Source organism: Cotesia typhae, unplaced genomic scaffold, assembly GCF_013202065.1.
Source record: "Cotesia typhae breed Kobodo isofemale line unplaced genomic scaffold, CoteBio_Ctyphae scaffold_121, whole genome shotgun sequence".
NCBI lineage: Eukaryota > Metazoa > Arthropoda > Insecta > Hymenoptera > Braconidae > Cotesia > Cotesia typhae.
Window position 1 is genome coordinate 4,916,569 of NW_027423773.1, and position 13,498 is coordinate 4,930,066.

Genomic DNA, 13,498 nt, shown 5'->3' on the forward strand with positions numbered 1-13,498 from the left:
AAAAAAATGTGGGTGTTTTCAAATTTTCATATTGCACAGAGTTTTTATTGAATGGATCACTAATGGGACCGTTATTATGAATTCCATAAGCTTTAAATGGTTTATTAAGTTTATTTTTTTTATTATCTTTTTGAAAGTGATTTTGCTCTGTACTCCGTTTGTAAATTTGTTGCAGTAATTGATTAGGTTTTTTAACGAGTAAACGGCTTTGTCTAATGCTATTTTCGTATGTAAAAGCAGATATACCGTGCAATGACCCATGAAATCTGTAATCGTCTACAAGATGTAAGAGGCCGTGAACATTATATGTTATAAATTCTAATCCGTAAAGATTTTCTGAATCTATTACAAATTTCTTTAAAGCTTTATCCGCAAAATCGAGATCTTCAACCGATGAAGAGTTATTTAATAATATACGCATTGATGCATGTAGCAATAAAAAATTATTATAGTGATCATTTTGAATTATGCCAGAAGATGCTATTATAAAAGTGTACAATAACAACTGCCGAAATTCCGTGGCTTTAAATGTATGAATCTTATCTAATTTTCGTGGAATTCTGGCAAATTCACGGGGACAATAATTTTGCAGTGTTAATAAACGATTGGCAAGAAAATCAATTTCAAATTGCTGCAACTTATTTGGTTTGCACTTTCCAAAAACTACTGTTTCCACTAATTTTTTGGTAACCCCCAAGCATACTAAGTGCATGTATTCAAAAGGTACTTGCTCAATCAAATTAATTGGTAACTTACGAATCGACGATACATTGATATGATGGTCAACATCTGTTAAATTTCGGTACTTTTCATCGCTTCTACATTGATAATTAACACCCGGAAAACGACTTGATCTTTTAGACGTAATTCCTTCAACCGTACATTTAGAGCAAGGAGTCTTAGCAACGTGGGAAACGTGATTTAAAACTGCAGCGCGAGCAGGAGCATCGCCAATGAAACAACGAAATCGGATTGGTATTATCATGTTATTGAACTTAATACCGCCTTTTTTAATAATATTTTCAGCTTCAGTGATAAAATCATCAAAGAATTCTTCAAAACTGCGGGGTTTACTATGTCCTTGATAAATATCAACATGTTCAGGATCATCATAGAAAGGTAAGTTGGTTATGCGAATTTGAATTTTTTATTTAATTCTGCTCCATCAGTGCTAAAGTCTGTAACTAGCTCAGTAGGAATAGATTCAATAGACACGTGAGATACTATAGAATGGAGCTTGAATTCCAGACCGATATGAAGATATTCCCCTGGTGGTACTATTTTCGTTAAGATTTTTTTACGGGATGTTTTCATAAGTGATCTAGAATCTTTTGGCAAAAACGTTAAAGAAGGATGAGTGCGTAAGACATCTAAAAATGCCTTTGTTTGTGTATAGTTTATGCTATTGTTGACTAAACATTTAGCTAAATTATTTTGAAAAGCCTGCTCGTCAAACGAAATCGTACGATCAATTATTTGTACGTTTTCAGAAGCTGATTCATTGACTAGCTTTTTGTCGCTATGATTATTATTAGTATTACTGTTGTCATTATTATCATTGTTATCGTTGTCATTAATATTATTACCATCAGCAAAATTATAATTATTATTATTATTGTTATTAATATTATTAAAACTCTGTTGATTTTCATTGCAATCAATAAAATTGCAAGGAATACTTGAACTCTCATCTACTGCCGGTTTTACAGCTGGTTCATTAGGTTGTATTAGACCAGAATTACTTACAACGTTTGAATTCACTGCAGTTATTTGAAACTGATTATGATTAGAATTCAATAGTATATTATCATAGTGCACCTTTCGTATTTTTCTTCGATAGTCTTCTGTCAAATCATCCCAAGGTTTACGATGATTTAACGGAAGAGAATTATTATCGAATGGAGATTCCATGTCCGTTTCCTTCCCAAATGGTGAATTAGATTTTGCAGACTGACAAGATAAATACTTAATCTACAAAAAAAATAAGTTCATGTGAGACGAAATTAAAAAAAAAAACATTATTTTGTTATAATCATATTTGATAACTAATCTATACAGCTCACAATTTATGCGATGCTTAACCTCCCAATTATTTTTATTGTAGGTTATAATTACAACATTTTAAGCTAAGAAGTCAATATATAAATAATATTTTATTTATTTTATTAGTATTTTTTTATCAAATCTCATTTGGGTGTAACTATAACTTTTCAACATTACTATAATTAAGTATAATAAAGAATGTAACCTCATTTTCTTTTATCATCGCAACATGCATTTTTATATATTTTTTATATATACTTTGTAATTTCGAGTTTATGAATTCTACACAATATCTAATATATCATTATTGAAATTTTTGTTTAAATTCTGATTCGATATCGAAGTTTCAGGTCATTATAAATTTAGACCAAAAATAGATCATTGTTGATAAATAATGATATAAATATCCTGATTAATACAGTAAAAGCTCTTAAAAGTTACCCAGGTTGTCTTTCTCGCTCTTATTAGTGTTTTATGAGAAATTGAGACAGAACTACGGTAACTTTTAACAGCTTTCACTGTATTAAAACTACATTTTTAGCCTTCACTTTTTTTTCATGAAAGAAATTAAAAATTTATTTTTTAATTTAAATTCTAAAAAATAAAAAGTTCGTAATATTACTTTCTTTAAAGTTGTTTGTTACTTTGTGCAGAATTCTTACAAGTCATTTTTTATCTGTTCTATTGGCTTAGAGGATAGAAATATTGTTAGCTAAATTTTATAAACAAATTCTCTGGTTTTGTGGGCAAATGATATTAATTTTTAATTGTAAATAGTTTCATGAAATGTTCAAGAAAAATTTTTAGTCAATCACTTATCATGTTGCTGTGCCTGGTTGCTATTATTGTTATGAAATAATATTTCCTAATTTAAATGGTACATGTGTTATTTTTAATTTTCCTTGCTACTGTTAATTGTTTTTGTTTAGCATTTTCTTATGAATTCCAAGTATTTGCGTAAAAGGTGGTGTCAGCTACAAATAAGAAGTTATTGAATAAATATTTATATCATATTGTATTGTTTACAGCTGCGGATTTCGTATTATACATACCTCAAAGATTCCATGGCGGAGGACCTATAAACTTTATTTTTTTTATGGAAAGTCATAATTTGGAATTATCGTTATTTTACATAAAATAACGTGATTATTTTGTAATTTAAACTATTTTTAGAACAAATATCCGTCATCAACAGTGCACAAATAGTATGTCTTTTATTGAAGACATTTTTAAACAAATTATTATAAGTTCAACAATTAATATTAGCATAATTTGATATAGATTTTATTTTATTCGTAATGTAATCACAACGATAAAATACATTAGTAATAGTAATAAAAACACTAATGTTAGTCATTATGTTAAAACTTGATATTTGGGTATTCAGTTGATGTTTTTAATCTACAGATTCGGTAGAATCTGGTGCCAAGTTCCGTTCATTCCGTTGTAAACGGAGCGCCAGACTACCGAATGTGTTTACCGTAAGCAGAACGATATTTTTAGGTTGTAAAATTTTATTAATTCTACATAACTTTTTTTTCTCCAATATTACTCTATAATTATACATTATATGTTATATTATCAATATTAATTGATAATGGTCATTGAAAATAATAAATTCTATTTACAATTAATTAAATTCTCTAGCATAAACTATAGCGACCCAGATTTTTAGATTTTGAACTTTTTCTTATGGAGAAAGTGACATGCCACAGACTAAATAATTCGAGAATGTATGGTAACCCTTGTGGAAATAATTCTCTGAAAAAACTCTTGAAAAGTCTTTATAACTCTGAATAAGACTTTTCGAAAGTCTTCACATCCCTAACTAAGTAAAGGAAAGACTTAATAAGTCTTCAAAACTCTCCAATACTCTTCAAAAGTCAAATTTTCCCTGCAATTTCGGAATTTCTCAAAGAGTTATTAAGACTTGATAAGACTTGTTCAGTTTTACAGGAAAAGAAGAAAATATTTCTTTTCAAAAAAATTGCTTATCAGAATTAAATAAAACTATAAAAAAGAACTAATGCATGTTTTAAAAAAATTTTTTTTAAATAATATTTTCATCACGAAAATACTTTGATGGGCATCGAATCACTCATAGTTGAGCAAGTCAAAACATCAACAGCAAATGGAGTGCACTTGATGTTGGAAACAGATACTACTCAAAGAGTAAATCCAATCGGTATTTAATTTGGACTATCAAATATTAAAGTCAACTTTCTAGGTAGGAAAGAATTTTCTATCCACACGCTATCTGCTGGAATTAATTGATACCTAACATATTTTAGTTTACGAATTTACAGTTAGAATCTTTGAGTGTTCTTAGTTTCTAATAGGTGGCATGTGGTTAGAAAATTCTTTCCTACCTAGAAAGATGACTTTAAAATTTGATAGTCCAAATTAAATACCGATTGGATTTACTCTTTGAGTAATATCTGTTTCCAACAGCAAGTGCACTTCATTTGCTGTTGATGTTTTGACTTGCTCAACTATGAGTGATTCGATGCCCATCAAAGTATTTTCGTGATGAAAATATTATTTAAAAAAAATTTTTTTAAAACATTCATTAATTCTTTTTTATAGTTTTATTTAATTCTGATAAGCAATTTTTTTGAAAAGAAATATTTTCTTCTTTTCCTGTAAAACTGAACAAGTCTTATCAAGTCTTAATAACTTTTTGAGAAATTCCGAAATTGCAGGGAAAATTTGACTTTTGAAGAGTATTGCAGAGTTTTGAAGACTTATTAAGTCTTTCCTTCACTTAGTTAGGGATGTGAAGAATTTCGAAAAGTCTTATTCAGAGTTATAAAGACTTGTCAAGAGTTTTTTCAGAGAATTATTTCCACAAGGGAACTCTCCACTAGATGGGAGACTACAGTTAAAAAAAAAAGTTATGAGCTTGCGTCGATGTTCACTAGGGCTCGTCAATGTTACTCTAACACAAACTGTAGTTAGAAAGTTCGAAATCGAAAATAAAAGAAATAGTAACAATCATCAATATTACAAAAACCATGAAAATTTATTTTACGATTTTATAAAATATAAATATTATGATTGATAATTTGTCTATCAATCTAAACCAAAGGATATACTTGATGGAATTTTATTAATCCTTATTAGTTACTCTACGAGAAATAAAAGTTTAACGTGATTTTATTGTTACAATTGTTTGTGCACTAATTTTCCGCGGCAAAAGTACATAATTTGAATTGAAAATTTTTTCAATCACATAAAATGTTGAAATTTTTTTTTAAAAATAAAATCTCTAGAATTTACTATCTATCAACTTTACATATGAATTTTTTTAAATTAACTTTTTTTTAAATTAAGTTCTATTTATTAACTAGAGTCAATATCTACAAGAGCTCACATTGTTTGGATTTGGTTTCTATGTAATAGTCAGCTGATCATTGCCTTAGTAATTCTGTTCGAGTGTTCTACAGACATAGGTGGCACTGCTATACTGCGACCAAACTGCGCGGACATTCAAAACGACAATATTCTGTACATAATGCTTATATTCATTATGAGTTTGATGAATCGTATTATTTACTAACAACATAATTATGATAATAATATGTAATAAAAATAATCATGCTAATAATAACAATAAAAATGAAGATAATACTGATAGTTATTATAATGATAACAATAGATTGATGTTAAAAATAATTGCATTCATAATATTGAACAATACGATTATTTTATTAAATTATTAACGATTGTGGTATTAAATCCAAATTCACAATTTCCTAAATTACAAAAAATATAAAAAGTTTTTCCTACGATTTTATAAAATATATATATTATGATTGATAATTCAAGTCTACCAATCTCATCCAAAAGATATACGCGACTAATTTTCATGAAATTTTATCGATTCTACTAGTTTCTTTACGGAAAATAAAAGTTTAATTTATTTTTATAATAATTTTATGAACATTTCATATCCGTGGGAAAAGTACAAACTTTAAATTAAGAATGTAAAAAAATTTCTTATGAATACAAAAAAATTTACAGAGTAAACTACTAACTAAACTATCCAACAACCTTCTATGCGTATGTTGTTAAACATATTGTTCTAATTTAATTTAATTTATTAACCAGACCAAATAGATAATACGCTAAACATTGTTTGAGTTTTACTTTCTTCAGACCCTTGCGACTTTCAAATCATTCTGAAATCAGTCTGAAAAAATTCTGGAAACATTATGGAATCATGATGGTTCCAGAGTGTTTCCAGAGTGGTTTTGTGCCTATTTTCCAGCATGAAACCAGAGTGCACCCAGACTAAAGCCAGAGTGGAATCAAAGTGAACTCAGAATAAAATTAAAGTGGAACCAGAGTGAACCCAGACTAAAGCCAGAGTAGAATCAAATTGAACTCAGAATGAAACTAAAGTGAAACCAAAGTGAACCCGGACTAAAGCCAGAGTGGAATCAGATTGGACTCAGAATGAAACTATAGTGGAACCAGAGTGGACCCAGACTAGAACTAGAGTGGAATCAAATTGGACTCAGAATGTAATTAAAGTGGAACCAGAGTGGAATCAAAGTGAATCCAGAATGAAACCGAAGTGGAACCAGAGTGATACCAGAATGGAACCAGATTAGAATCAAAGTGAATTTTACATAAAATCAAGATGGCTTCAAAGTGGAATCAACATGAAATTAAAATGAAATCAGAGTAAAATAATAATCAAATCAGAATTCATTCAGATTTAAACTAGCGTGAAGTCAACGTGAAATTTGCATGAGTCACAATGGAGTTATTAAAAATTAGATTAAACTGTCAGTAAATTTAGAATAAGTTCGGATAAAATTGAAATTAATTAAGATAAAACTACAGCAAAACTAAAGTCAGATCCGATAAAACTTCATAGGGATCTGAATGTGTGAATAATTTAATATAAATAATAAATTACCTTAATTGGAAAAAATTAATCAATTATTAATATACTTCTTAAAGTTTTTTCCATCTTTATTATATAAATGTACATAATAAGATGTTACATAGTGGAAAACGTATCCTTTTATAATTTCAATGATATATATTAATATATTAATCAACATTAACAGTTTGTTTATTTAGTCACATCTCTATTTAAAAATGTTGATTAAAGAGTATTAAAAATTAATTCTTCTCAATCAGTTTTTATAATCAAAGTTGTTATTCATCTCATCTTTGACAAATTTAAAGATTTCTCCCAATCTTACGTACACTAAAACTATTTTAATAAAAACTTTATTATATCAATTATGAGTTGATCAGCATCGAAAATTGTATTTAAAATCAAAAATAGAAAATATAAAATTCCTATCATATAGAACGTAAGTTTCAGAAAATTGTAAATGTCTATATACACTAGTCACAAAAATTAAGGGATATAAAAAAAATTCCAAATTTTTTGGTGATTTTCAGCGAGCTGTATCTCCGAGGAAAATGATCGCACAGAAAAAAAAAAAAAGCAAATTGTAGCTCCACTTTTTTGCTTTGATTGACGATAACTCCGCGGCAAATTATCGTACAGGCTTTTTGATTACGTCAAATTAAAGGGTATTAAATTTACTAAAAGAGCTTTTAAACGAAACAATCGAAAAAATTTTTTTGAAGCCCGTAGACCTTTTTAAGACGAAAAAAATTTCGAAAAATTTTTTTCAGTAGTATTCTTAGGATTTCTCCAGACCTGACGATGACAAAAATTTTCATGGTCATATCTAAAAACTAGACACTTGGAGCTACAATTTGCTTTTTTTTTTTTTTTCTGTGCGATCATTTTCCTCGGAGTTACAGCTCGCTGAAAATCACCAAAAAATTTGGAATTTTTTTTATATCCCTTAATTTTTGTGACTAGTGTATAATATATCTGGTGAAGAAAATAAAGTCATGCGTAATATATGTCGGTAAAAATGTATGCTTCAATTTTTCTCCTAAATTCTCTTAAAAAAATTACATGTTACGTCCTCGTAACGGCGCGGTTTGAGAAGAACCGGCACTAAATAATATAAAGGAGTCTGGAGAATTAGGATGAGACGACCCCCAGTGTCGTCAGTAGGTGGACTCGAGTTTCCTCCGAAATAAACTGATTTAATTTGAAATTAATAGTCTCCGATTTATTTAATTAGTAATGCGATACAATTTAATTATCAGGAGGGAAACCGTCGTACAGTGTAATGTTTATCGGTTTCTAGAGCAGTACTTAGTAGCTTAATGATATTATGAAAAAGGCCTCGAGTTCCTGATGCAACTCGCTTTTATAGACTCCCCAAGGGACGCGCCCTTGTAGGAGTAGGGTTGCTTATCAGGTTCTCGAAAATATAGAATGTTCTAGACTTTGGAGTTCACGCTTCCTGCGTCATCAGGGTGAGCTGGCTCATCGGCTGATGCCACTCCAGAGTCTAGTCCACGTAATTGTTTGTTGTTGACTTAGGACATTCTTTTCGTGAAACTTTCTGATGTTGCCGCGTACTGTACTCTAGTTTCCCTTTACATTTTATTATACATTTGTGTTATCATTCAACGTTCCTTGTTGGAATGTTAATGGTAACTTAAAAACAACTTATTTGTTCTACTGCTTGTTGAATCATTCTAGTTTTTCCATTAACATTCTTCGAAAGAAAATGTTAATGTGAACTTAAAAATAATCTGTTTATTCAGGTGTTGGCTGAGTTTTACTTATCATTTTCTTAGTATTTAATGTTTAACGTTTGGAATTCTTTACTTATTATTTAACATTATATTTATGAAAAAATGAATATTTATGAAATTATTGTACAATTGTTAGAGTTTAAATTAGCGCGCGTATTCGCTATCAGAGACATCTGCGAATGCAGGTGGGGACGTAACACGTCCCTCCCTCTAGACAAACGTCCCGTTTGTTGTTTAGGTGGCATTGATCTCAATTTATGCTTATGAGAAAAAAAATATGTTTTTCGCGCGTTAAATTATATTAAAAAAAATTTTAGGAGATTTCTCCCTCTCAGTAGGCTCGCGCCCCTTGTGGGTTAAGAGATACTCCGGCGGTTCTCCGATAACTGCTTTACCTGCCATAGGGCTATTATCTTTATTTTTAAGTCCTTCTGAAACCTTACTGACAATGATCCTCTTTTATTTGTTTTTACTTATATATTACGTTTAAGTTTATGTTTATCTTTTTCTTTTAAAGTTCTTTAAAACCTTATTGACAATAATCTTCTTATTTTTGGAAGAAAATACATGTACGTTTGCGTTATCTCTATTATCTTTTAAGTTTGTATTTTACTCAACTGTCATTTGAAAAGAAAAAAAAAATTTAGTTTACAATTTATTATGTATTATATTATTATTTATAATTCATTAATTTATTATTATTATTATCATCTTTCTTGGCTAAAAAAAATTTATGTACTTTTTGAACAATAAAATCTATGGTTATTTATTTTATTATTGTTGCTTGAATCGGTAATTCCTTGCTATCGCTGTGAAGCTTAAATGTTCATTTATTTATCTTTTTTTTTTTTTTTTTTTTGTATTTCTATATATTCGATGTTGTGGTTCATTCTTATATCTAAACATTATTAAAAATTTAATATTTTTATTTTATATTTCCTGTAAGAAAAGTATGTCATTATTTTTCCAAAAAAATTTGTTTCTCGTCATATTTTTTTTTGTTTTAGGTGTGTTTTTTTTTATTTTATAGTTATTTTTGTTTTCAACCTGAATTTATAATTTCTGATCTATCGTTTATTCTTCTTTATTTTTCTTGTATCGTTAGGGAGTGAGCCGAAGGAAAGAAAACTTTTTGATGATAGAGAGAGACGAGAAAATATGGGAAATAATTGTTTCTAAATTGATTTTGGTAATTTGTGTATGTTTATATTAAAAAATCTTATTTATGTATTTGAAGGAAAAAAAAAAAAGGAAAAATTTTTTTTTTTTTTTTTTCATTCACGTAGGTGTGCTCATGTATATATGCTGTAATTTTTACTAACAAAAAAAATTTTATCTGAGGGGAGCGTTAAAAGAAAAAAATTTGTAAGAGTGGGGTAGTTCCTGCGCGTGGTTTCACTCTGTGTTTCGGGTTGTCGGTGTAATTTTGGTTATATTTTGCGCATCCTGACTGGATGGGGATGTATTTTCTAAGTCGTGGGGGTTTTTCGTACCGTCTATTGTCTTTAGTTGTTTAATTACGTTACTACTTTTCCGAGTACCTTTGTGAAGATCGTCACGTGCTTTCTTTCTCTTTGTACTTTCGCGTATATAAATATTAGATTTTTCTTGTCTCCGAATAAAAAATGTGTAACCCTAGTTACTCTTTGTGCTGTCCCGTGGACGTAAGTACCGTTTTTAAATTATTAATACTAATTTCTACTATCTGGTTGACTCTTTTATTTGAGAAAACCAATTTTTACATGAAAAATTCTTTTTTTTTTTTTTTTTTTTTTTTTTTTTTTTTTCAGAATGTGTTCGATGTCTTTATGTGGCTTGTGATCATCAAAGATCTCGTTGATCTTGGGCGTGATCTACGCGGGGGTTACTTGGTGCGGTGGTGCTGGTGGGGCGATTGAAAGCCCTCATTTTGAAACTTGTTCGTCTCTACGTGGAATCGCAGATACGCGTATCTCCCGTAAGTATGCTTGTTTCTTTATTTGTTTGCTTATTTACTTCGTTTCACTGATTAATTTGCTTATTTTAGCTTTCCGGACCACTAAATATTGATGGGTTTATCTCCATCGATGTTGTTCGTCGCCGGCGTGCCGAGAAGATTCAGAACCGATGTGCTTGGTTCCGGGACCGGTTCGAGTCATCCCAACCCCAATCAGACGATTTCGACTACTTGGGACTTCGTTGGATGCAGGAGGGGAAGTTTGCCGTCCTGGACCATCCTACCGACGACTGGTGTCATCCCGCTTGGGCTCATCCTGAAGGACTTCTCTCTGTTTACGATTTATAAACGGCTTTGTAGAAGAAAGGGATTTCAATAAAAAAAATTTTCCTTCTTAGCGTGTATTGTTAGGGTTTTTTTTTTTTTTTTTTTTTTTTTTTTTTCCATGATAATGGAATGGGAGAGAGGAGATTTGCTAATTTATGGAAATAGTTTTCTTTGTATTGTTTTGTCTGTCTGGTCGATGTCTACCTTATTTGTTCCCGGTTCCCTTGCTCTTGGTCTTGGCGTCCTCGGTGGTTCTTCTCCTGAGTCTTTTTCTTCTATGTCGATTGTGGTTAGTTGTGACATTATTGGGTTGCTGGCTGTTTGCTCCTTTTCTTTCTCGTATTTCTGTTTTGAATGTAACAAGAAGTTTGTTAACGAATCCCATATGGATCCTAGTAACCATAGGCTCCATCCGAATACGGAGTGTAGCGCCAATGCGTGTATTACTGTGTCGGCGGCAAACTTGAAAGCTTTTATTATAATACAGCCTGCTGTTATCGCTGAACTGTAATCTCCAATGACAGTGAAAATTCCATGTACTTTTGTCAGCATGTTTTTAATTTTGTTTTCTATATTGACCTCGTCGATGAATCTATTTATGTTGATTCCTTGTACGTTTATTTGTCTGCCTGTTGCCCCTCTGGCTATCGTGTTTACTACTGCGAATCTTTCTACTGGGAACATCATTGCTTCTCTTAGCTCACTCAGGTCTTCGTTTGAGTATATTCCGCTTTTTGCTAAATATTCCGGTGCCGTGTACTTTCATGTTGCTCTGGTGTTTGGGCCAATTTCTTCTGGTTCTAAGGTTGGTGTCAATTGGGGTAGAATTTGGTACCATGCATTATTGATGTTAAATGTGGTAGGCGTCAATGTGTTGCAATCGATCTGACTACCGGTCTTTACTAGCAGATGCGTTCTAGGTAACATGAAGAAGCTACCGTTTCCTAAAGTAACCGGTAGTTCTTGATAACATTCTTCTGTTTTCCTCGTTTTGACTTCGACTGGTACACATTTTGATATTCTGATAACTTCTCTAGTGACGCTGGCCATATATCCTTGTTCTTTCATGAATTGAAACGCGAATTCCGCCGGTGCTATTGATGCTAATGCAAGGGAATTTCGTAGTACTATTTTTTCTAATTCGCATTGTTGTTTAATGGCATCGTTATAACTCGCTACAATCTCTTTTCTCAAGTGTTTTTCTAAATAGACTATTTTCGAATTTACATATGCGAATATGTCGATGTCCGATGTTGTTAATTCTGATTTCTTTAGTAAGAAATTATTGTCGTCACTTTCTATTACGAATAATCTGGGTTCTTCCGTGCGTAAGAATTTGTGCCCGCATACTGAGAGTGTTTCCTGTTTTGTTAGCGCAAAAGTTATTTGATTTGATGTTACTGCAAAGAATTCGACGGTCTTATTTCCTGAGCTATCCCTAATTCTTTGGGCTTGCCCTTGATAAACTACTATGAATCTTTCTGTTTCGCAGTCGTCTTTCCTTATGACGTCCCAGAACGTGTAGCCTCCTTCTGTATCCAAGCATTTTTCTGATCCATGCCAGCATCTTATTCCCGATTTTAGGATTACGCTGTTTTCTTTGAAGTTTACCGGGGCTAAATAATCACGGATTGTGATTTTTATCTGTCCTTGTACCACTACATCTGAGTATGTCCCGTATGGATCCGAGTATTTTCCTCCTTCGCAGTTTCCGGAGTTATCTGCTTTCCCTGCGAAGAGTAGAGACCTTATCGTCGTTCCGTTCGGCTGTATGTCTCGAATTGCCGTGTCGTACATGAAGTGTGTCCGGGTCTTGTGTATATCTTGACAGTAAGGTTTCGATATCTCTTCTATGTACTCTATGTGTGGATTTGTTACTGTCGCTACGTGACTCCAGGAGCCTCAATAATAGACTGATCTTTTGATTTCAATTTTACACTGAATTATTTTAGTGTGGGAATATTCTACCGTTTGTATGAGCTGAATATTAGATTTTGTTATGTTAGGAGTCGTTATGGGTTTTTCGCATTCTTTTATGTTGATTAATGACAATGTAGTAAAGTTTGTAGCTGCTGCTCCGCAATCGTATGCGATGAACGCATTTGTCGTTGTGGTTAGCATCAGCAAGATGGAAAGAATTTTGAACGCTTCCATTTCTTCCTGTAAGAGAAGTGTATTTATGGTAGTTGTTTTCGCTATCTGCATTGTACTATTTTTGTAATATTTTTGTGCTATTATTAATGTGCGATTTTCGCTCTGTCGCAATGGACTATCTTTCTTTTCCCCTCTTTTATTTCTATTTCAATGTCATTTTTATCTGGAAATATTTCGGTAATTTTATAAGGACCTAAATAATTATCATCAAATTTGCCTGTCTTTTGGTTTTTAACTAAATATATGTCCTGACCTATTTTAAATTTTACTGGATGTATATTTTTATAATATCGAATTTTTGATTTCTGTTTAGCTTTTTCTAGGTTTTCTCTGGCTATCTTTTGGGTTTCTAAAAGTCTGGTCGCGTGAGTTTTGATATAGTCTGCG

The 13,498-nt window shown here is 31.1% G+C and overlaps 2 protein-coding genes across 2 annotated transcripts; both read right to left on the reverse strand.

Annotated features, from left to right (window-relative positions):
• Nucleotides 1-10,444: 10,444 nt before the first annotated feature.
• LOC141533619 (uncharacterized) lies at nucleotides 10,445-11,644 on the reverse strand. The gene has a single exon (XM_074252609.1). It carries the CDS (start codon nucleotides 11,642-11,644, stop codon nucleotides 11,111-11,113), a length of 534 nt encoding a protein of 177 aa, XP_074108710.1. The 3' UTR covers nucleotides 10,445-11,110.
• On the reverse strand, nucleotides 10,445-12,754 carry LOC141533618 (uncharacterized). The gene has a single exon (XM_074252608.1). The coding sequence runs from the start codon at nucleotides 12,752-12,754 to the stop codon at nucleotides 11,720-11,722; it is 1,035 nt and encodes a 344-aa protein (XP_074108709.1). The 3' UTR covers nucleotides 10,445-11,719.
• Between the last annotated feature and the right edge of the window lie 744 nt (nucleotides 12,755-13,498).